The sequence below is a fragment of the Meles meles genome, chromosome 4 (genome assembly GCF_922984935.1).
Source record: "Meles meles chromosome 4, mMelMel3.1 paternal haplotype, whole genome shotgun sequence".
NCBI classification, from domain to species: Eukaryota; Metazoa; Chordata; class Mammalia; order Carnivora; family Mustelidae; genus Meles; species Meles meles.
In genome coordinates, this window is record NC_060069.1 from 156712547 (window position 1) to 156738307 (window position 25761).

Genomic DNA, 25761 nt, shown 5'->3' on the forward strand with positions numbered 1-25761 from the left:
TTTCAGTAAAAGTTAAAACTGCTCTAGAATTACCTCAGGTATAATACATCCTTTCTGCGAACTTAGCCTCCAAGCTTCCTTGACTAAATGAAGGCTTAACCCTAACTGCTACCTAATAAGAGTGAAGCCATCTTTTAGGTCCCATTCTGAGAGTGAAACCACTTTAACACTGTAAACACAGTGTCTAAGGTTTATTTTACTTCTTACATGCTTCTTTTCTTGTTCTTTTTTTTTTTTAATTATTTATTTATTTGACAGAGATCACAAGTAGGCAGAAAGGCAGGCAGAGAGAGAGGAGGAAGCAGGCTCCCTGCGGAGCAGAGAGCCCGATGCGGGGCTCGATCCCAGGACCCTGAGATCATGACCTGAGCCGAAGGCAGCGGCTTAATCCACTGAGCCACCCAGGCGCCCCTCATAGATTCTTTCTAATAGATTGTTGGAGACAGGACTTCATGATCTCCAATTCTTCTGTTGTGGCAGTGTGATAATAAATATCTTAATGTTTTGCTTTATCAAAATTGAAGAAAAAGTTCACTACATTTGTGATTTACTTTGAAATAGTGAGACTGATTAAAACAACAGAGCAGGTATGATAGAACTTGGACATTTAAAAGAATGTCATCATTCAGAGTAGCCCCCAAGTAAGCAATGTATTTGCTCCAGTACAGCTGTTGCTTAAAACAGTTTTGGAATGCCTCCTTTGGAACTGACCTCAACGTTTCTTATAAACTCCCATTTTGTAGTGACATTTCCTTTTTCACCCACAATCGGGTTACCAGGACTGCCTTGAGCTATTTCTTCTGGATTTTTTCCAAAACAGAATTTGTTCGAAGCGATAGAAAGAAGTTTCTACTATTGAGAATATTCGGAAGAATGTACTCTAAGTTTTGTAAAGTTTTTGCTAAAGCACTGTTTTTTAAAACAGAACATTTATCTTTCTTATGCCACAAAACATTGTGGGTAGCACTATTGGAGTGCCTGTATTCCAGGGGAGCAGCACCTGCGAGGACATATGTCATGGTGTGTTTGCATCTAGGCGGTCTTTTTTACTATGAATTCACACTTTTTAGTGTTAGCCAGCACATACCAGGCTCTTTTTGTGTATTAGTAAGTCTTCATTTGGTTTGTTGTCTGATGTGTTCCACACCAATTTTTGATTCTCAAGCCAGATCACTCTGGTTGTGTCTCTGTATATCCTGTGGTCAAAATTTGTATATTTGCTAAGAAAATAAAATGCAGGAGGTTTAATTTTGAAATAGAAATTTTTGAATACATAGTTATCTGTAATACTACACGAAAAGAATCAACCTTCAGATAATATCTGTTCCAGTGTCTATTTTGTAGCTTAAGTGATCGTTATTTTTATTGCTACTGAAGGAATTATCTGAAGCTGAAAACCAGTTTAAGAGGATGATTGAACACTACCCCAATGAGGGACTTGATTGCTTGGCCTACTGTGGAATTGGAAAAGTATATTTGAAAAAGAACAGGTTAGTAGAAACTGTGTTCTTTTACACTCAGGGTGGATAACTCAGTTGAAGTCTCATGTGAAGTCTAAGGTCCCTTTTCTGGAATTATATTGTTTTTTATTTATGTATTATATTGTTACCTTCTTTGCGGCAAACTATTATCATCATGTTTGCTCGGAGGACCATCATTTCTTTTTTTTTTTTTTTTAATTTGTTTATTTACAGCATAACAGTGTTCATTGTTTTGGCATCACACCCAGTGCTCCATGCAGTACGTGCCCTCCCTATTACCCACCACCTTTTCTATATCAATACTTATTATTGAAGTATGGCCAATCAGTTCAGCTCCTAGCGCTTCCTTATTTTGAATCTTGTAAGAAAGTCAGGAACAAGACGATTTGACACAAAGGATTTTGTATTTTTTCTGTTAGTATATCTCACTTATAAATAGTGACTGAATTGATATAAATTAATGCTTTACAAGTCTGATTGTATAATTTACGAGTATGATTGTATAATCTTTTGGTTACCAAAATATCTGTTTTTCCCAAAAACCTGTATGAAGATGGTATCTTTGAACAGATAGATACCTGTTCAAAGACAAATGAGTTAGAAATAAAAATCTCTTCTCAGAAATTCTTCTATAGTTGGAATCCCTACTCAAAGTTTAGTATGTAGTTGTTCTGCAAATGTTTCATGTCTTAGCTTCCCAAACTGCTATATGACCCTTTGGGGATACGATTATGCATTGAGTTTTTTAAAAAACTCCCCTGGTTACTGCTTTCTTGGGCAGCACATAGACTAAAATTGGAATAATACAGAGATTAGCGTGGCCCCTGTGCAAGGATGACACACAGTTTTGTGAAGGATTCGGTATTTTTGGCACAGTAAAACTATCATTAACTGTAACAACAATATCAAAAAGAAAACCAAGAATCTCCCTGTTCCTGCACTTAACACCCAGTGTACTGGTAGGTGTGTTAGATTACTTTATACAGAAGTAATTGTTGACTGATTGAATATCATTCATAGCTTTTAATCTTGAATTTTCATCTGTCCTTTCAGGGAAATTTTTTAAAAGATTTTTGTTTTTAAATTCTACACCCAACCTGGGGCTCAAACTCACAACCCTGAGATCAAGAGTTACATGCTTTTCTGACTGAAACAGCCAGGTGCTCCTAAGGGAAATTTTATCAGACCTCTGGGACTCTTGGGAACCCAGTCTTAGAATATGCTTAGAACTTCCTTTATAGATTTTTTTTTTTTAGAGATTAAAGAAAGTTCTTTTACTTCCTGAAGTTACTGTGTGACTAGACTGAATTATATATGAATCAGGCAGAGGGAGGGATAGTGAGGATTTAGCAATCATCTGTATAGTAACAGCAAATGAAATTAATTTCAAAGTTTGGCATAAGTTATTTAAGATACATGTTTTTTTTTTTTTAAGATTTTATTTATTTATTTGACAGAGACCACAAGCAGGCAGAGAGGCAGAGAGAGAGGGGGAAGCAGGCTCCCTGCTGAGCAGAGAGCCCAATGTGGGGCTCCATCCCAGGACCCTGAGACCATGACCTGAGACGAAGGCAGAGGCTTAACCCACTGAGCCACCCAGGCGTCTCTAAGATACATGGTTTTAATGCAGTAGTCACATGTAATTATTCATAAGATCTAGGAATATATCATAAGTGTAAAATATCATGGGAATTATGAAGAAGTCTTTGCCATTTTGAAAAGCATTTACATTTTAATTTCAAAATAAGATTGTTTGGAGTTCAGTGTCTGATATGTTGGTTTTTGCTGTTGTAATGTGCAGTTTCTGGTAAAGTCCTGCTGTTAGCTGTCTTACGGTTGATGGTGGTCTAGCTTTTCTGCAGGTGAATTTTTCTTACTAATAGGCAAAAAAAGTTCTTAAATTGGAAAGTCATTTCAAGATTGGAGAAAGCAGGAAATCTTTCTTCTCTTTCTTCCCTAGTCTGAGAGAATAATAAGGACTTGGTTAACTTTATAATCTAATGTGTTAATGTTCTTTTGTTGAATGGACTGTGGGAATCTATTGACATTTTTTTGAAAACATGAATCAGAGCTAAAACATTTCATGTAGTTAAAACAATTTGCATACACATTTGTTTTATTAAAATACTTCACTGCTTTATGGTCGAAGAAATATGTCCAGCATACACAATCTCTTTAGATTTTTTTCAGGAGAGTGGTTTTTACTAAATAGATTTCCTAATAGAGTTGAGTTTTTAAAAAAAAAGAATTTATTTATGATTAATTAGTTGATGTGAAGGGTTGTCATTTCTCTATAGGAATCTAATTAGCTTAGTAAATGAAACAAATAAAAATCGAACAACCAAATCATTCAATTTTCTGTTTTAGTTGTTGTAAACTTTTTTTTTTTTTAAGATTTTATTGATTTGACAGAGAGAGTGCAAGCACAGGCAAGGGGAAGCAGCAGAGGGAGAGGAAAAAACAGGCTGCCCACTGAACTAGGAGCTCAGTGTGGGGTTCAATCCCAGGACACTGGGATCATGACCTGAGTTGAAAGCAGACGCTTAACCAACTGAGCCATCCAGGTTTCCCAATAAATTGCAACCTTAAAAGGACTAGTATGCACCTACCATAATAACGTCAGTGTCCAGGCAGATTTGTTGTTTAATTTATGTTACTTATATAGCAAACAATGAATAAATGCCTTCTTCTTTTTTTTTAGTGTTTATTTTAATTCTAGTTAGTTTATATACAATGTTATATTCAGGTGTACAGTATAGTGATTCAACATGCCGTTGTTTTTTTTTTTTAAAGAAAATATAGGTTCCATTGAATATTTCTGAACAGTGATTTATCAAATGTACTCTTATTAGTAGACTTGAAATTTCTATAACTTTTATTGTGGGGAATGAAAATTCTTGTCACAGCTTTAATACCTTCTTTCTTCATAATTATGACTTTAGATTTCTAGAAGCTCTCAATCATTTTGAGAAAGCAAGAACCTTGATTTGTCGTCTTCCTGGAGTGTTAACTTGGCCCACAAGTAATGTGATTATTGAAGAGACTCAGCCAGGGAAAATAAAGGTAACCATTTATTTATTCAGAGATCTTCTTACTAATTAAAAAGCCCATCTGCACTGATTGACTCAGGTATCAGAAGACAGAGAGGTAGGGGCTCTCTGTCCTCAGCATCCCCACATGTGTTTCCCTTTTAAAGACTATTGAGAATCACTAACATTTGTTAAATATTTCCTGTGTGCCAGTCACACAGCTTCCATTTATCATACCTTTAAGTCTTTATAGCAATCATACAAGGTGAGTACTATGATTATTCTCATTTTACTGAAGAGGAAGATTAAGGATGTTAGGGATGTTAAGTGATGAGCTCAAGGTTAAACAGCTAGGAAGTAGTGGAGGTGGGACTTGAATCTAGGCATTCTGAATTAGGGCATTCATTATTAAGTAGTGTGACTTACTGCTTACACTTAAAGGTATAGCGTTGTTCTTTCATCATAGAGACTATAATTATTAAGATTGCACTTGAGGACTTGGAAAATATAAATTTGTTCTCATATCCAGAAACCTAGGATACTTTGCTAGTTCTGGAAAGACTGAATTATGTGTGGATTGACTAGAGTAGGCCTTTGCTTGTGGGAAATACTGGAATGTATACAGAAACTGCTTTTGGCAAAAGCTTTTTAAAATAATCACAGGAGTCAACTCTTAGAACTCGATAATTTTAGACAATTTAATTAAAAGTAGCCATTATATTGGAATTAAAAAAATAAAAAAATACATGAAAAAGTAGCCAAAGGATCTGAATAGACCTGTATCTGTCAAGAATTTCTTCAAGTAGCCAATAAACCTGTGAAAGATGTTCAGCAACATTAGCTATAAGAGAAATGCAAATTAAAACCTTAATGAGATACATCGTCACATACTACAATGGCTAATCCAGAAGGCAGACAAAAGTGTTGATACATATCTCTGGATATGGATATGTATGGATTCTGTATCAGAACCCCCATATGTTGCTGGTGGACATGTAAAACGGTCTGGCAGCTCCTCAATAGAGTAAAGATAGAGTTACCATATGACCCAGCAGTTCATTCCTAGGCTTGATACAGAGAAAGGAAAATACATGTTCTCACAAAAATGTGTCCGTGAATGTTTATAGCAACACTTCAAAATTAAAACAGTATTAAAAAGTGGGAACAGCTCACGTGTCTGTCAACTGATGAGTAGTTAAATAAAACCATTCATAAGCCATTCATAAAACCAGACAGTGGCCTATCCGTACAACTGAATATTATTTGCCCGTAAAAAGTAATGTACTGATAAGTACTACAGCATAGATGAACCTTGAAAACCTGCTAAGTAAGAGAAGCCAGACAAAAGGGCATGTGTTGTATGATTGTATTTACCTGAAATTTCCAGAACAGGCAGATCTGTATTTAGAAACAAAGTAGATTAGTGGTTGTCAGGGGCTTGGGGATTGAGGGGAAAGGAGAAGGGACTGCTAATGGAGAATATTTTCCTGGGTGATAAAACTGTTTAAATTTAGCCTGAGGCCGTGGTTGAACAACTCTGTGGATATACTGAAAACCACTGAACTATATACATTTTAAATGTGTAGATTGTGTGGTATGTGAATTATATCTCAACAAAACTGTTTAAAAAAATCACTGGATGTTCTCTTTACAGTAGATTGGGGTGGAGACAGAGGAACTCTTGAGAACAAAAAGCCAGCACTGGACACAGGCATGAGTGTTTTGGGGGTTTTAGTGGCAGTGGGTTAATTCTTTAAGGAATGCACAAGATGAATGAGGATGGTAGGATCCCAGGTGAAATGACACTGGGAGTGGGGAGAAGGGGAGACTCCTGAGGGTTTTTCTACCTCATCTAACTCCCTCTGAGTGCCTAAAGGACATTTCTAAGAGCCATACCTTATAAAATGAGCTTGATAATAACATGGGATAAGACTTTGATTCTGACTGTAAAATTCTGAAATTTTTGTTCAGTCTTTTTTTTCTGCCTTTATCTGTGGATATGTCTCTATATCAGCCTTTTGTTGTTGTTGTTGTTGTCATTGTTTTTGAGAGAGAGAGAGCATGAGTGCATGTGAGGGAGAGAGAGCACTGAGCCTGATGCAGGGCTTGATCTCACAACCCTGGGATCATGATCTGAGCTAAAATCAAGAGTCAGGTGCTTAACCAGCTGAACCACCCAGGTGCCCCATGTATCAACCTCCTTCTAAAAAGAAAAACTAAGGGGCGCCTGGGTGGCTCAGTCCGTTGAGCATCTGCCTTTGGCTCAGGTCCTGATCCCAGGGTCCTGGGATAGAGCCCTGCATCAGGTTTCCTGCTCAGCGGGGAGCCTGCTTCTCCCTCTCCTCCTTGCTGTGCTCTCTCACTATCTCTGTCACTCCCTCAAATAAATAAAGGCTTCAAAAAGAAAAACTTTAAAAGTTATATGTAGTTTTTTCTTCTCTAAAAAACATTTTGTCATTCATATGTTGAAAGTATTTTGATGGCAAGAAGTCATTGAAATCATAAGCACTTTTATTGACAAATTAGTGTTGTAATATTGTTTTTGTTTATTTTTGTTTTAGATGCTGTTAGAGAAATTCATTGAAGAATGCAGGTTCCCTCCAGTGCCAGATGCCATTTGTTGCTATCAGAAGTGCCGTGGATATTCCAAAATCCAGATATATATAACTGATCCAGACTTCAAGGTACATAATGAATGTACAGTAGGACAGTAACTTGCAGAATTGTGTCTTAAAATGGATTCAGAACAAATTCTGTAATTGGAGGTATCCAAGTTTTCTCTTGTTAGCAGTTTTATGTCCTCTCTTCTGCCCTATCCCCTGGACTTCTGTAGGTCTGCATCATCTCATTTGGGGACCCAGGGCCACTAAATAAACACTGAGTGCAGGGATAGTAACCTAAGAAGGCAGGCTAGTTAATTCTATTTCCCCTTTCTAGCCACTGTTCATATAACTTGCCTATTTCTTTTTTTTTTTTTTTTTTTTTTTTTTTTTTTTTTTAAAGATTTTATTTATTTATTTGACAGAGAGAGATCACAAGTAGGCAGAGAGGCAGACAGAGAGAGTGAGAGGGAAGCAGGCTCCCCGCTGAGCAGAGAGCCCGATGCGGGACTCGATCCCAGGACCCTGAGATCATGACCTGAGCCGAAGGCAGCAGCTTAAACCACTGAGCCACCCAGGCGCCCCTAACTTGCCTATTTCTTAAGAGCACAGGAAAGAAAATGAGATTGTTACTTCTCTCTCTCTCTCCTTTTTTTTTTTTTTAAAGATTTTATTTGTTTACTTGACATAGAGAGATCACAGGTAGGCAGAGAGAGAGGGGGAAGCAGGCTCCCCGCTGAGCAGAAAGCCTAATGTGGGGCTTGAGCCTGATGTGGGGCTTGGTCCCAGGACCCTAAGATGATGACCTGAGCCGAAGGCAGAGGCTTAACCCACTGAGCCACCCAGGTGCCCCGAGACTGTTACTTGTGATTGGTTGCAATTTTAATTTCTTGTAAAATTTGAGTCCAGGAAATCTAAAGGCTGTTGTGACCACTGAATTATCTCCTAGAAACCTAAGTCTGAACCCAGGTCTAGCACTTAACTGAGTTCCTGGGCCTTACTTTATTCAAGAAGATAGGAACTGTCTACTCTCCGTGGTTAGTAGATCAGGTGAATAATGTTTGTAAATCATTTGATATTGTAAAGGATGATGTATGCTATGGCTATGAATATGTAAGTCAAGTTCTCTGTCTTTAGCACTAGGGATTTAGGGGTATAGAAAGATTTCATTTCCCCAAGAGAGACTGTGATATCTAGTTACATTTGCCAGGTGAATGCAGACAGCTTCCTCTTTGCTTAATATCTGTGTTGTGATTGTGAAAGAGTGTGTGTATGTGTAAACACTTTAAATTGTGTTAAACGCTGTTTCAAACCTCTAGGGTTTTATACGAATTAGCTGCTGCCAGTACTGTAAAATAGAATTTCACATGAACTGTTGGAAGAAGTTGAAAACAACAACTTTTAATGATAAAATTGACAAGGTAAGTTCACAATTTGTCTGGATTTTGTAGTATGCTTAATTTATGTTAATTTTTTTTCCCTGAGATTCTTTAGGAAACATTTTTAGTGAATATCAGTTCTTTTCTGTGCATTCTAACCATAACTAAAAAGTTTTAAATTAAAACTTTAATGAAAAAGTAGAAAGTCAGTTTTTGTATTTATTTTATACTGGGATAAGGGCAATAACCATAGAGGCCTTTAATAAAATATTGACCAGTTTTTATAATGGGGAACCTTACCAAAAGTAAAAGTTTAAATGTCTGATGTTAGTGTTCTGATATAGCATCAGGGTCTCACATTTTTTACTTTCTACCAAATTTGATGATATATTTTGTACTAAGAAATAAATTTGGCACTGCCACTATTCATTGTGGTTTTTCTTAATTAGCAAGATAATGTTGATTACCATTAGCTAGATATACTTTGAGAGAAAGCACAATTTTGTAATCTTATTTGCATTCGTTTCTGATTCCTATAAGCTATGGACTTTAAAAAAGAAAACTATTTTCTTTTTTTAATGTTATTTATTTATTTGTTTTTTTTATTCTGTTTGATTAGCCAGCATATAATATATCATTAGTTGAAAAGACCACCTTCTACACTGCTTAGCTTCATGTAAGCCCCTGTTTTTGTTGGAGAGAAGAGTAAGGTGCTTGTACTAGGTGTTTCTTAGCAAGAGGAATTATTCAACTTTGGTAGAAATAAATTCTCACATTTTATGCATTTTCACATAGTTAACTAAAGATACAATGATATAACCAAATAATTATTGCCATTGAGTCACTTTTGCTGTGTCATTGACATTAATTCAATGTCTCTAGTTACACATGCACCCTTAGTGCTCTTAACCATTCCTGTGAGTTAAAATAGTCCCTGTAAATTAGTCACCTTGCACTAGGATATACTGAAGTAATGCATAACCCAAGTATATCTTGATTTATAGTAAGAGAAGGTCATCTCTTGATTACGTTAATCATCCTAGAGTTCTGCAGCTGTGGGCCAGCAGCTCGTCTGTGTAGCTGTGTTCTTTGTTTCTGAATTGAGGTTGACGAGTGACCAGAACATGTTCCTGTAGGAGAGGGTAAGGAGCAATGGCCAGCCCATTCATTGTTTCTTAAAGCTTTTGCGTGGATGTAGGGTACATTATGTCAGCTCACTCTACAATGGCCAAAGCAAGTCATGTGGTCTGTCCTGTAGCTGGAAGTATATTCCTTCTCCAAGGGAGGCTCTGAAAGTCAGAAGACAAGGAGTAGGGACTTTCACTGCTTCCCTAAATGAGGTTTTAGACATATCTTGACTGTTCTTGGGGGTTAAAATTGTGTACATATATAAATTTATTCTGAGATATAGCACTTGTTTTTTTTTTAATCATATAGGATTTTCTACAAGGAATTTGTCTTACCCCTGACTGTGAAGGAATCATTTCTAAGATAATCATTTTCAGCAGTGGTGGTCAAGTTAAATGTGAAGTAAGTAATCTAATAGAGGAAAATATTACCAAATTGTTAACCAAAATGTTTATAACTTTAAAATATGATTTAAATTTGGGTAATTGTACAATTTGGATCTTGTGTTATCTAGGAGAAATATTCCTTAATTTAAGAAAATATAAGAAATACTAGGATGTCAGAATGTATCTTTGTAATGAAGGATTCTCACATTCTTTCATTTCCTAAAAGAGGATACCTTTTACATTTTAGTTTCATGGTTTTTGTTCTTTTTGATAATCTCGTTTTCTTAACCGCCAGTAAATTTTGGGATATTAATGAGGGTGGGGCTCTTAGGGAGGGAGAGGGTGTTTTAAAGGATTACCTTTCACTTCACTATATGGGAATATTAGGAGTGGGTTGTTCTAAAAGTATTTGTAATTTATTTGATCTGGTTACTCTTAATATATATATATTTTTTGAGCTTCCTAAAGTATGTTTACTCTTTTGTTCCTCTTTTCAGTAAATTGTTTTGCTAAACTTTTCTGGGCTTTTGTCAGGGTCAGAACATCATCCCTGTTCTGTATCAAATTGAACATTGGCTGTGTGTGCTTCTGAACTGTTATTTATGGTTTTGTGCTTTATGTCATGAGAGTATGAGACAAATTTTGGATGTCTTTGTTTTATTTAAAGTTTGAACACAAGGTCATAAAGGAAAAGGTTCCTCCAAGACCTATTCTGAAGCAGAAATGTTCTAGGTAAGATTCTTAACTATCAATCAGTAGTTTAATCATGTCTATTAGAATATACTTCTATTAATGCAGATTTCTAAATTATGTTATTTTTTAAATTGGCTGTATATACTTATTCACATAAGTGGTGTTTAAATGAATTTTATGGATATTTAAAACTTAAAGAGAATAAGCCTGTGGTTAAATACTAAAAGCTTGAATAATTAGTAGTATTTGGTGGTTGAATTTTTAAGTAAAATTATGACATTTGATGCTGTGAGATGACATGTTGCTTAATAGCTTTGGCATTTAGATAAAATTTATACAGTTAGCTCTCAGTTGTTTAAACTTTAATTCCAAAAGCATTTTTCTTTTTTATCTCTCTTCAGAAAACATTTTTGAACCAATGACTATTTCTCATCCTGAAAATCTCAATATACTGTAAAAAAATATTAACTTGTATATATTATTGTTTAGATCAAATAATTCCAGTCCTTTTTTTCCCTCCTTCTTTTTGGTCTTGCTTCTTGTCCTCCATTCTAAGAAGTAATTTTTTTTTGTCATTTGTGACCAAGAAAAAACAAAAGAAAAGATGAACGGAATTATTTGTTGAAGAGAATTCATTGTAAACCATATCAACCAAATTCCAGTGTTGTGGGCCATTATTGCAATGTGAAAATAATGTTTTACTATGTAATCTTTCTTTGAAATGAGTGTATATATGTATTATCTTGCAGGATAATTTATACTATTTTTATATACCCTAAGCAATAACTTACATACGTGGAAATAACATTTGTACAGTGTGTGCATGCCACTCTTAAATATGAATTACTCAGTCACTGAGTTCTTGCTTTCATGAAATAAGTACCCTAATTTTAATTGAACATGTGTCAACAAGTTTTTTATATTAAAGAGAAGATACAGGCCAAGTTCCGTATTAAAAGGGAAACTTCGAGCTTACTACTTGGAGGATGGTTTTGTTAATAGGCAGATAGTTGACTATAACAAAGGTGGATTATCACTAATTGTAAATGCTTATCAGCCTAGAGAAGCTAAGACTGAAAGAAGACAAAAAATTGAAGAGAAAGATCCAAAAAAAAGAAGCAAAAAAATTAGCACAAGAAAGAATGGAAGAGGACTTAAGAGAAAGTAATCCCCCCAAAACTGAAGAGCAGAAAGGTATGCTAAAGTCAGAGGCATGATGAAAGTGATATCCTCTTGCTTAAAAGTATAAACACAAATATCCATCTTATTGGGGATTATATTGTTACTGAATTGAAATTTGGATTTCAATTTGTATTTTAGTACCACTACTTTCTTGTGTTGCTCTGAGATGGGGAGAGGTTGTTGTAAAGAGCACTGTATTTGGGCACCTGCATGGCTCAGTGGGTTAAAGCCTCTGCCTTCAGCTCAGGTCATGATCCCAAGGTCCTGGGATTGAGCCCCGCATCGGGCTCTCTGCTCAGCGGGGAGCCTGCTTCCTCCTCTCTCTCTCTCTGCCTGCCTTTCTGCCTACTTGTGATCTCTGTCAAATAAATAAATAAAATATTTAAAAAAAAAAAGGCACTGTATTTGGAAGCAGGACATACACAGGGATTCAAAATCCCCAGACACAGTGATAGCAGTAAGCTAACGTGGGGCAAGATCTTTGTCTGCTTCCTCATCACCGCAGTGAAGACGGAAATAATAGCTGACGTGCATATTGCATGTTTGATAGTGTTCTGTAAACTCCACTGTGCAGAGTTAGATTCTAAAACACTGAACATGAATTAGCTACTAATTATCTGAAATAATGCTGAGTTCAAATAAAGAAGCAGTTCATAAAAGATGCTGTAGGGATTACCTAACCCAGCCTTCTCTTTTATGTTTGTCTTGTTATTATTCCCTGGTCACCTTGGGAATGTGATTATACTGTTCCTGTGAGCATATTTACTTCCAGATTTTTTTTCTTAATTAAGAGTTGTTGTTTTTTTTCAGTTGAGGAACAGAGGACATAACATTACATGAGTTTAAGGTGTACAACATGATGTATATATGATCACCATACGCAAAATGATCACCATAGTAAGTCCAGCTAACATCCATCACAATGCATAGTTACAGAATTTGTTTTCTTATGACAGGAACTTTCAAGATCCACTCTTCAAGCTGCTTTGAAATATGCAGTACAGTATTATTATTTATTATTTTTAAGTAGACTCCACGCCTAGCATGGCGCCCAATGCGGGACTTGAACTCATGACCCTGAGATCAAGACCTGAACTGAGATCAAGAGTCAGACCCTGAACCAACCAACTGAGCCAGCCAGGTGCTCCACAATATAGTAGTATTAACTGTAGTCACTGTGATGGACATTACATCCCCAGGGTACTTTCAGTTTTCAATTGAAGTTACTCTTTCTCATTTTTTGTGATGGCTGTTACCAAAATGAAACACTTCCTCTTGTTTTTATTTTTTATTTAGTATTCCATTAATGTTTCACAAATCAGTCAAAATTATCTTTCCTACTATAGAAGTCTCCAGTGAATGTTTGTTTTTTTAATTTTGGACGCTACAAGAGGCTAAATGGCAATCCATTAGGGAGATGCATGGGTTGGGAAGATGAACTTCTGAGAGATTTTCCGGCCTGGAGTTAACATCTCCATGGGGACCTATGGTTTAGGATCCAACAGGAAGATGAATAACATTAACAATAACTACCAAATATTAATTGAATTCATAAATAAATGACCCTTTCAACTCTAGAAAAAACCCTTTTGTAGTCTTTTTTTTTTTTAAAGATTTTATTTATTTATTTGACACAGAGAGATACAGTGAGAGAGGGAACACAAGCAGGGGGAGTGGGAGAGAGAGGAGCAGGCTTCCTGCCAAGCAGGGAGCTGGATGTGGGTCTTGATCCCAGGACTCAGCAATCATGACCTGAGCGGAAGGCAGATGCTTAACGACAGAGCCACCCAGGCTCCCCAACCCTTTGCATTCTTAATGATTAAACATAGTTACTGAATATAAAGTATAGGTAGTGATGAGGCTGGGTTAGGATTGTTCAACCTTATTTTATAAGAACTAAGTTTTTAGATGTTACATGAGTGATGTAGAGTGAAGGAGATAAGGTACTTTTGATATGTTTGATTTAATGTGAACTTTCATATGTTTTCAAAGGTATTGTTAAGTATATTCCAAATTTAAAATTTCTTGAATTTATTTAAAACATGAAGAATCCCTCTGAACCATATTTTATATTATTATGTAATGCTATATTATTTCTCTTCTCGGTTTATATCTTTGCAGATTGGTCCGTTGCTCACTTTAACCACTTTTATTTATCCTTAGAAACTGCAGACAACATTCAGAGTTGCCAGTTCCTTGACGACAGAATTCTGCAATGCATAAAGCAATATGCTGACAAGATAAAATCTGGCATTCTGAACACTTCCAAGCTTCTCAAAGAATTGCTTTCTTGGAAGGTTTTAAGCACAGAAGACTATACAACTTGTTTTTCTAGCAGAAATTTTCTAAATGAAGCAGTGGACTATGTCATCCGTCACTTGATTCAAGAAAAGAATAGAGTAAAGACCAGGATATTTCTGCATGTTTTGAGCGAGCTTAAAGAAGTGGAGCCAAAATTAGCCGCTTGGATCCAGAAACTTAACAGCTTTGGTATGCCACTGAGCTCTAGAGCTGCTGCTTAGTAGGAAGGGTGGACATTGGCCTCTGATCCCTTTTTCATTTTCTGTCATCCTTTATTATTATTTTTTTTTAAATGTAGGACTACAGATTTGTATGGTTAAAAATATTATTTCCTTCCAACTCACAGTTTGGGTTATTTTATCGATAGGTTACAGTACACTTTCAAAAGGTGTAAACACACAGGACCTCTAGTCCTGTATTTTGCTAAACTATTTGTAAATGTTTAAATGAAGTGAATTTTAGGCAGATTATGGGGGGGGGGTCAGTAGCGCCCCCTACAGGTGACTGTCTGAGTGCCCTCTGGGATCATGCACTTCTAGTCAGATTCCTTAGAAAACTTTGAGGAAGAGTGGGTGGAACTAATTGCTTAGGATCACTGAAAGCAAATCTGTATCTAAGGATTGTGAGAAAAATACTCCGAGCTTGGATCGCAGGATTTTAAAACTCTGCTGCTGTTCCTGATTTTCCCAATTTGGTGGAGGAAGACCCTCCTCTCCCCGCAAGCAGGCTCTTTGCCCAAGGCCATGCGGGGACTGCAGAAAGTAGCTGCAGCTAGAGTTGTGGTCGAACACTAGCTTGAGATTTCTCTGGGTACCTACCAAGACACTGTTTATCTTGGTGACTTTGGTGGTAACTGGCCTCAGAGAGTAGGTGATTCATTTGGCAGCTGTTGGATACAAAGCCAGGGGGAGCCACAGAGGAGCAGTCCAAAGAGTGAGACTGCCAGGCCTCTGCAGGTCACCCCCATCTGCTGGAATTTTTAGGGACATGGAGCCCTTAGAATTCTAGAGTTTCAGAGAATATATTGATAAATTTCTGTCAATAGAAACAAAGTAAGATAGCAGGAAGCTCGGCATAGTTGATAGCTAAAGTGTTGCTGCTTTGAGCATAGGTCTGCATGGGTTTCTGGTCCCAGAATATTACTTGTAAGTGATAGGGTTGTCATTTGCATCTGTTAACAATCAACTAAGTAAATTATAATGTTACTTTTCACTTTATTCTGCTTTGGAAGATAGATTCAGGAGAAGGAAGCTTTCTGGTTATGCTTCCCCAGGCAAGAGTGCCTGCCACCCTTCTTTCAGTGTACGGTAGCATTTGAGCCTTCTAGCTCACTGACGGAAATGTTAATGTGTCCTTTTGACATAATTCACATTTATTCTGGAGATTAAAGGCATTTTAATAAGTATATACACATTATTAATGCAGTTTTTATTTTAAAAAGCTCTAAAATGACTTCAACCATGTTGATTAGGAAGGTTATACTATATCCCTGATGTAAAGCTCATATTTATTTATTAAAGGCAAGTAACCTTCTCAACAAAAAATACATACTGTAGGGTCACGTCATGTATTTATTTAACATGAGAGATCAGTTTATATGTGGGGTATGGGGAGAGTAACATTTTAATCATAGACGTGACCTCTTGCCTTCCCTTCAGTGAGCACATTTTTTCATGCAGCATGACGTCTGTAAGGTAACTGTTTCATTTGGAGGAAACCAATCCAGGGTAACTTTGACTCAGCAGTCCGCGTCATATGCTGACTGAGAAACTGTGGCTGACATAAAAGGCAAGTTGTGCTGTATTCGAGATTGGTGGGAAGATAGACCAGAACTGGTCTTTGCCTTTTGGAGGCTGTGTTAGTAAGGGTAGGGGCTCATCATCCCTTCAGAACAGTGGTATGAGGTTGCAGCCGCTTCTTTTCTGATTGTTAGAAGGTGGAATATAAGTGGGAATAGTGACCATCTGATTTTTAGAGGAGGGTAAGGAGCCCTTAATGGAGGTGTTGGAGGGGTGGTTTGTTTACCCCTTTCCTGTTTTAAAGGCACTTGCGAAGAATTTCCATATTATTGTTACTATAGAATATACGTAGAAAAGCACTAAAATCTTGCCAGTTTGTACTAATTAGGATAAAAATCATTTTGAATTAGTAAAAAAGTTATAGTAGTTTTACAGGAATTTAATGCCTTGTTTTCATTGCTGAAGTCTAATAAAAATGACCATAGAAGCTTGTAATACATGAACAATTCTATAAGAAGGCTTTGGCCCACTTACTCAACTAATAGGTAAGAACTATTGTAATTAGTGTATCAGTGTTAAGTGGTATTCCTAAAGTGCAAAGTAGCTTGAACAAGTTTGTATTCAGGCATGCGTTTTCACTGAAAACGTCGGCAAGCTATAACCGAACTGCTTTCAGAGATGTAAGATTGAATGTGATTTTATGGTAAATTATTTTTCCTTTTTCTGATTTGGGTTTTGTTTTTATTACAGGTTTAGATGCCACAGGACCTTTTTTTTCTCGTTATGGAGCATCTCTTAAGGAGCTTGATTTTAGCATCATGACTTTTCTCTGGAATGAGAAATATGGTCATAAGCTAGCCTCTATAGAAGGAAAGCAACTTGATTACTTCTGTGAGCCAACATCACTGAAGGAAGCGCGGTGTTTAATATGGCTGCTAGAAGAGCACAGAGACAAGTTCCCGGCGCTGCATAATGCTCTAGACGAGTTCTTTGACATAATGGGTATGTGGGCTGAGTTTCAATATATATTATATCTGGTCTGACAGGGAAAACAAATCTGAGAAGAACCTAGCTTATTTAATACTTGACAAAATAGAATTATTATGGGATAGCTTGCTTATTTGGGGAAGTAAGTGATGAAGAATAGTGATTTTTGGGGGGGGGGGATGTCATGTTTTTACTCTGTTGAGCTAGGTGTTGTAGGGGTGCTCAGATGGGTGTGTTACACTGATAACATACCTGCTCTTCCCATCTTAGATACATTGACAGTATCATGGCAAAGCTTGCATATTAAATGGACAGAATTTATCAGTGAGTGGTTTAAATTGTGACCTTCAAGAACACATAGCCCTGCAGAGGAGGTGATGTTTGCAGAATCCAGAAATAGCATAGCTGTTGTAGTGGAAGACTTAGAATGGGGCGTCAGGAAGCAGGCTCCCCACTAAGCAGAGAGCGCGATGCAGAGCTCGATCCCAGGACCCTGGGATCATGACCCGAGCCAAAGGCAGAGGCTTTAACCCACTGAGCCACCCAGGCACCCCTGATTTTAACTTCTTATCTTTGGTACTACAAGTGTGTCTTATGATACCCCCTCCCCCACCTTTCCCTTCACATTCCTCAGCATCTGCTTCATGGACTGTCAGGAGTTAGACTTCTAAATTTCATGCTTTTTTTTAAAGGGCACATTAAAAGATCTGGCCTTGTACAAAAGTATCATACATTATAAAGTTCATATGTAGAAGGAACTAAAAAGCTTGCTTTTGTTGTGGTTCCTAGGAAGGAGCACATTCAAATATAGATGGCTTTGTGACTCGAGGCGACATATTACTTGATAGCCTGAATTTACTGCCATCAGTTTGCTGCTACTGGTAATAAAATGCTGTTTGGTAATTGAGCTTATAAAACCTGATGCTTGGATCACACAACGAAAATAACTAAAAAGGACACCCTCTTGGTGTGCACGTTTTTTTGTTTTTTTGTTTTTGTTTTTGTTTTTGTACCCTAATGATGCAGTCCATCTGGCTATGGCTATTCCTCTGCTTTTAATCATAGAGTCAGAAGCCACCAGCTAAATGACTGGCCATCCCAACAGATTTTCTCCTCCAGTAGCTCTGCTTCTCACTTTTATCCCAGATAGTTTCAGTTTTATCTCTTTTCATTGAAAGGGATGATTGTATTTCTTAAAACTTTTCAGAATCCACTGGTCTTGTAAATGAAAATATTCAATAATGTCACCAGTGCTATGATAATTTGTTAGAATTCCAGCCTCTCCTGAACTCTGCATGGTATTTTCCTGTTGGTATTTCTTTGTAGACAGCTGAAAGTCCCCTTAAGAGCAGTGTGGCTGAACCCACTTATTATATCCCTAGAGATCTATTTTTTTCTAAATTATTCTTCGTAACATTGTTGTATATCTTGTATCTAAGTAGGAAACCCTGAAATTAGTCTCACTTCTTCCTTTTTCCTATTACCCCATGTCTAGTTTGTCACCAGTTCCAGTAAGCTGTATCTTTGATCTGTCCTTTCCTGTCCCTCTCCACTTCCTTACATCAGAGCCTTAGGAATCCTTCTATCATTAGACCATCCTGGTAGCCTCCAAACTGGTCTCTGTGCCTCTAGACCTTTCCACTCCAGATCTTCCTCTTTACATTGCCACTAATGACTCTTCTAGAACATCTGATCATGTAATGATTTTATTAAACACTTGCTTCGTTTTGCCTACACATCATCTCTCTGGGTTTATCATTACTCTCCCCATCTGCCCTCTGTACATGCATCTCATTTCTTGAAGGTGTGCAAACCCTTGTGCTTTCCTGCCTGTGTCTTTCCTCAGGCATTTCCTCCAGCCATGTCCTACTCATTTGCTTGTTCAAGTCTCACTTTAATATAGCCTTCCCCCACCAAGCTCTCCCTGACCTCTCCTTGGGCCTTTATCCTTGAAAACTTTATTATTCCATTAGTTTTGTTTCCATTGTATTCATTGAGGCACTTAACATACTGGGTTACAGGTGTTTGCCTGTTAGTGCATGTTGCACAATACAACTTAGGACACAAGCTTATCTGTGTCAGGGACTATTTCTGCATTTCTGTATTCCCGGCACCTGGCATAAGAGTTTGATGCCTAGAAAGCACTCAAATCGTGCTGAATTGGATTCACATTTTGTGGTTCTTTGTGGTTCATTTCCTTTTAATGGGCCATTTTGCTCTTGGTTTCTAAACTAAATTAGTGTCAAAGCCAAATAAGGAGTAGAATATAGTTGATGATAGTAGTATCTGGGGTGGTTCTCTTTAAGGCTTAATGTATTGTTTGGCACTGCAAACTTTCATTTTCTCACAAATCATCGGTATTTTCCTACAGATAGCCGCTGCACTGTGTTAAGGAAACAAGACAGTGGTGATTTGCCGGTAAGTTACTTGATCCCTTTAACTGTAGTGTGCTAATTTGTGTTAGCCAGAGAAGAGAGGAGTACCCAAGCCAGTGTTTATTTACATCACAGTGGCATTCTAGAACCAAATCTGGAGGATTTCTGGCTGATGTTTGCTCATTTATTAGAAAGTTAATAACAATCTTCCTCTTAGAATTAGAGTGACAGCAAACTTACGGGCTTAAATTAGACAGTGTCCATAAAGTTTTGCAACTAATAAATGTTAATTTCAGAAATAGGGAAGGAGTTGTTTAGTCTTCTCCTGGCATTAAAAATGAAAAGCTATCTGTAATTAAAATTTTAATGTTTTGCACAGTAAGGAAAGTAAAGAGACTTTGTTTTGAATGGCTCCAAACTGAGTTCAAGTTAAAATAATCAGAGTTTTTCTTAGTAGCTTGTGGCAATTTTCAGACAGAAGGATGCTTGTTTACTGAATTTTAGTATCAGGTCATCTGTACTTGAAATTTTGTCTTAATCTGGTGTTAAATACTGCCCAGGTAAGTATGGAAACACAGCTAACACACCGTGGGAAGTTAAATGTCAGAAGTTCACTGTGCCCCCAGGGTTTAGCCGGGTATAGAGTGTTTAGCTTAGCAAAGGAATGTCATTAAAATGCTAGTAGCATATAACTGGAGTTACTCTAAAAGACTGATTAATTGCTTAAAATAACATAAACCTTCTTAAAAATGAGTTTAAAATGTTGGGACAGTTTTAGTTATAGTCCTCATTGAGCTTTCTCTTATTTTCTGTTGTAGATCATAACACTAGCACTAACATACTAAATGTTAATTTTGTTCAGTATTTTTGTTATTTTATATATATTCAACTTGTGGCTAAAACCTTATGATATCTTTATTGTGAGATTCGTAATTCTGTTATTTGAGTTTTCATTGTTTTTTTCCTCCCATTTTTCCAGTTTAATTCTTCCAAGATAAAAAATAAAGGCAAGAAAAAGAAGCCAAAAGATTCAAAGGTATATTTTCTATATCAATTCTTGTATAAAATAATTGAATATATAAATTAGAATTAACCAATTTGGGGGGATATTTTGAAGCATTTTGTAGAGAAAGACTTTTTTTTTTAACATTTAATCTAAAATTCATGCCAAGCCCATGTGATAAATAGGGTGCTGTTTATCTTATGGTGGGTTCTCCTTGGCTGTCGTGTATGTGGAGGCTCAGGGGGACAGGAGTTGAGACCAGGAACAAATACTAGGGGAAGATGAGAGCAGCTGTTTGTAAGTTCCACTAAAACTTGGCTTTTTTAAAAAAAAAAAAAATAATAAAGGAGGGGCACCTGGGTGGCTCAGTTGTTGGGTGTCTGCCTTCGGCTCTGGTCATGATCCCAGAGTTCTGGGATTGGGCCCCACATCGGGCTCCCTGCTTGGTGGGAGGCCTGCTTCTCTCTCACTCTCTGCAGCTCCCCTGCTTGTGTTCCCTCTCTCGCTGGGTCTCTCTCTGTCAAATAAATAAATAAAAATCTTAAAAAAAAAAAAAAATCTTGTCTTTTTATCTTTGACTTAAAATTTTTTCAGAGCATTGAAAACTACCTGAATGTTAATTTGGTTTTATTTATGGCTGTTGTAACTTTTATTACTATGTGTTCCTGTACACAAGAAAAATTTAGTTAAGTCATATATTGGCAGTTTGCATGCATATTTATATAAACATTCAGTTTTAATACTAATTTTTTAATAGAATTCTAAGGTGGAAAATCATTTTCATTTTTCTTTTAAACCAGCCTATGTTAGTGGGGTCTGGAACAGCTTCAGTAACAACAAATAATGAGACTGTCACTTCAGGTGAAGACCATAAGTAAGTACAATTAAAATTTTTTGCTTCATTTTAGTTCAAATGTTTGGCTTATAAGCAAGTCGTGTTACTTTAACATAAATTAAACTTGTATTTTATTTCCCTCACTTCACTCTCTGAAGATGTGCATCTGTTATGACAGCCTCGTGTGATCCATCTTGGTTGAATTAATGGCGTGGCTTGTCTGCATTAAGAATTCATACAAACTACATTAAAACCACTGGGCTAATAACATTCATTAGATCAGTTTGGGAACTTACCGTGTGCAAGATACTGTGGGAAAATTATAGAAAATAGTCCTTAAAATGTTCAGTGAAAAAAATGTCCTATTGATAATCAGTAGCATTTGCTATAGTAGGAGAGAGGAGGATGTTTCAGAAGCTGTACATGATGTTGTGGTTTAACCTTAGATGCGAGCAGTTTTCAGTTGTGTCTGGTTGTTGAAACTGAGTTTTCAGGAAATGAATAGACATAAGAAGAAATAACAGTGAATAGCAGTGACCTTTTTATGTTATTCCTTTAGGGACTAGAAACCCACATTTTTTATTTCACATTTCTTAAAGGAGTTGTCATACGACTGCTTTCCCGCAGTCATTTTCATGGATTCTTTAAACGGAAGAATTATTTTAAATTCAAATAGTAATAGCCTATACTTAGATTACACTTATGTACCAGGTACTGTTCCATTGGCTTTACATATATAAACTCAGTGAATCCACTCTTCCACCCTGAGAGGTAAGTACTGTTACTGTGTCCATTTTATAGATAAGGAGACCCGTCATGCACAGTATAATTGAATGGTACAGCTGAATGATGTGCCCAAGAACCTGAAGCTTGTAAATAAAAGAGCCAAGGAATTAAAGCCATTAAAACCTGGTTTTAGAATTCACACTGAAACCACCGCATCTATTTAGAATGCTAGAATCTTATATTTTAGAAAAAGAATCTTTTTATTGTCTCAATCTCATTTTGACTTAATAGCAGTTATAATAAAATCTTTCATTTTTCTCTTTAACAAGTTACCTTAATGTAACATTATACTTTTAAAAACAGGAGTTTCAAAAAGTTTGCTCTTGGGACCAGCATTGGTACTTAATTAACAGTGCTTACTCAGTGGTCAGGCATATATATGTATTTGTGGAAGGGTAACTTTTCCACATTGAATTCTCTGGTAGTGGTTTTTTTTTTTTTTGCATTGTAAAATTTAAATTATACATTTTATATTATAAATTTCAAATTATATAAAATTGGAATATTATTTGGGTAACCTCACAAGTTTATGATTCACAAAATTGTTTTTTTATCTGCAGACGTAATTCAAATCCTGCAGGCCCATTTGTGGTACCTGACCACCTTCGGCAAGACGTAGAAGAATTTGAAGCTATCTATGAGCAGCACAGTAGTGAATATGTTGTCCGTAATAAGAAGCTGTGGGACATTAACCCAAAACAAAAATGTTCAACTCTGTATGAGTAAGTAGTTTAACACTCCTGCAAAAATTATTTTATACTGAAGCTGCCAGTTAAAGATCTCAAGTTGTTTAATTTGTGTCCATTGTGCTTATTAAAGGAATCATTTACTGGCTCACAAACCTAGGGAAGAAAAGTACTTTTACAGCTTTTGTCAGGTATTACACAGAGTTAACTGAGTGTTTTTAACTATTAAATTTAGAATCCTAGTAATTACTGGTTTCTGTCAGTTTGAGCTGCTTAATATAGATATTTTCTATTTCTAAGACTGATCTGGTAGATGCTGATAGGACCTAAAGAGTTTCCAGCTATAATTTTTTTAAAGATATATTTATTTATTTGAGAGAGGAAGAGATGTATACACACACGTGCATGGATGGGGGTGCAAAGGGAGAGAATCTTCGGGCTGAGCGTGGAACCCGGCACTGGGCTTGCTCTCATTGTCTGTGAGATCATGACCTGAGGTGAAACCAAGAGTCGGACACCTGACTGATTGAGGTGCCCCCCAGCCATAATCTTTTATCATGAATTCCAAAGCATACAGTTCTCCATTATCCTTCGTTTCGCTTTCCAAGGTTTCTCTTACCGCCATCAGTCGTGCTCTAGAAGCCGATGGTCCTCCTTCTGACATACTGTCAGAAGGTCAGTTGTAGCCTCACATTGCATCACAGTGCCTACATCACTCACCTCACTTCATCTTGTCATGTAGACATTTTATCGTCCCCATCATCACAAGAAGGGTGAGTACAGTGCAATAAGATAATTTTGATAGACCACATTCACATAACTTTCATTACAGTATATTATTGTAACTGTTCTATTTTATTGTTAGTGCTATTAATTTTTTATTGCACCTAATTTATAACTTAAACTTTATCATAGGTATGTGTGTGTAGGAACAAAACAGTATAAATAAGGTACAGTACTGTGGTTTCAGGCATCCCTGGTGGTTTTGGAACATCTCTCTCTTGGATAAGGGTGGAGTTACACATTGGACAAGGAGTAGTATGATGAGTTGATCTTACTATTCCTTTGTTGGTGGATGCGGATGTTTTGCATCTCGTAAGTCCAGTGACAAGTTAATACATCTGAGCGGGGCAGATAAAATAATGGAGTAAAGAGTTCAGGAAAATCTAGGAAGCAATTAACTGTTTAGAGTTTGCTGTTAAGGCATTGCTACCTTCCTTAAGAGAAATTGAGGGGTGCCTAGATTGCTCAGTTGATTAAGCATCTGCCTTAAGCTCAGGTCCTGCCTGATCTCAGGGTCCTGGGATCAGGCTCCGACATCAAGCCCCATGTCAGGCTCCCTGCTCAGCGGGAGCCTGCTTCTCCCTCTCCAGCTCTGCCCTTCCACCTGCTTATGCTCACTGTCTCAAATAAATAAAATCTTTAAAAAAAAAAAAAAAAGAAAAGAAAGAAAAAAATTGAGGGCTAAGACCTGCAATAAAAAACTAACTTAAAAGCTAACTATTCTCTCAGAAAACCTGTCACTCGCCCATAATTTAGTCATTCCTCCTTTTCTCCCCAGCTGCATTATTTCTGTTCAGTCTAGTTATGCTTGTAGATCCCTCTTCATGGTTTTTCTTTAGAGTTGAAATGCTGAACAAGTCATATTTCCAGAGAACTCTCCTGGATGAAACAGCTCTAAAACTACACTAGTTATTTCTTAAAATATGGTAAGCTTTGCTTCAGGCATCCAGAACTGAAGCTAAACTGTTATTCTGAGGCCCTTGCTTCTTGAAGATTTATTACTATAATAAGTGGGAGGAGTTAAACAACTTAAGGAAAAAAAATAGGCTGATTTGTATTTTGAGATAGAACTTAAAGTCATGAAGTTGTAGGAAATTACACCTCAAAACAGTTGTTTCTTTGAATTTTCAAAAGTAGACATATGATGATGGGCTTAAGAATGATTTTTTTCTAGGGGTTCCTGGCTGGCTCAATCAGAGGAGCATATGACTCTTGATCTCGAGGTTGTGAGTTCAAGCCCCATACGGGATGTAGAGATTACTTAAGTGAATAAACGAAAACTTTAAAAAGAAAAAATACATAAATATTTCTTTTAGGAGCCAGTGGATAAAAAGAAAGTAAATGAAACTACTACAATTTTCTTTATGATAAGGATGTAGAGAAAAAAATATTAGACAGAGAATCAAGAATATTGGGATAACTGCTTTAACTTTATCTTAAGTATTTCACCGTGAAGTCGGGGATTAGAAAGATTAGTGTTTAATTCATCTAATGCCCTTCTAGTTCTAATATTTTATGATTTTAGATAGTTGAAGCAAGTTAAATTTCAATGGATAGTATTCTGCATTTAGCTCTTCCTAACACCTCATCAGTGGTGTTAATTAGTTGGCCAGCGTTTATTAACCACTTTGAGTTAAGCACTGTGGAAGATTGCAGAAAAAGTCGAAGATATGGTTCTTTCATGCAGCTTGCAAATAGCAGAAGAACTGAATTGATCATTGGTCATGTAACAGTGTACTGCAGATAAAATTACTCTGAAATAAGAATCATGAGCTTGTACAAAACAGTGACTTTTCGGAGGACCAACACCTAGAATACTAGGGTGGTGGTGCCTTCTGAAGTGTTTTCTCCATCCTTATTTGTTGTTGCTGTGCCAGCAGTGACGGTGGTAGAGCCGTAGGATGACCAACCATGACCATTTCAGATGCTAATGGTCGTCATCCAGTTATGAAAATATATGTGCATATATACATAAATATTAATATCTCTGATATAATTAGCTTTAAAAAAAAAACAAAACTCCTGTCACATGCAGTGTATCTCGTTTTTGTCTCTGGTCCTGAAGTGCAGAGTCTGAGAGTTTGAGCGAGAACAGGCCATGATAAGAGAGATGAATCTTGTGTAACTTGTCAGAAGCTGAGTCAATTCCCATCATTTCAGTTGTTATCTAACATCTTTCTTTAGAGCTTTGGCCTCTGTCATGTCTGCTAAATAGCTACACAGTACCACTGTTAAGTGTGCATTGATGGGTAGATTATTAAGAAATCATATTTATGCTATTTTGGACCTACTGTTTATCTTACAGAGATGATTTTTCAAGGCTAGAAAGATGTATAAATAGAATTATTCATTTTGTGTTGCATTTCAAATAATAGTGACTATAAAAAT

At 36.7% G+C, this 25761-nt stretch overlaps 1 protein-coding gene and 1 non-coding gene across 2 annotated transcripts in view; both read left to right on the top strand.

The window, feature by feature from the left end:
* The window catches only part of TTC3 (tetratricopeptide repeat domain 3), a 134627-nt gene that overhangs the window by 63936 nt on the left and 44930 nt on the right, over positions 1-25761 (top strand). Inside the window, exons 20-32 of the mRNA XM_046001346.1 lie at positions 1378-1490; positions 4424-4544; positions 7072-7194; positions 8430-8531; positions 9927-10019; positions 10671-10735; positions 11754-11890; positions 14042-14368; positions 16669-16920; positions 19277-19323; positions 20260-20316; positions 21084-21157; positions 22465-22626. Of these exons, the coding sequence (XP_045857302.1) occupies positions 1378-1490; positions 4424-4544; positions 7072-7194; positions 8430-8531; positions 9927-10019; positions 10671-10735; positions 11754-11890; positions 14042-14368; positions 16669-16920; positions 19277-19323; positions 20260-20316; positions 21084-21157; positions 22465-22626 (1673 nt within the window). The remainder of the gene's footprint in view (positions 1-1377; positions 1491-4423; positions 4545-7071; positions 7195-8429; positions 8532-9926; positions 10020-10670; positions 10736-11753; positions 11891-14041; positions 14369-16668; positions 16921-19276; positions 19324-20259; positions 20317-21083; positions 21158-22464; positions 22627-25761) is intronic.
* Positions 2247-2350, top strand: LOC123941071. Its single transcript, XR_006818167.1, has one exon. It is a non-coding gene; the product is annotated as a U6 spliceosomal RNA (small nuclear RNA).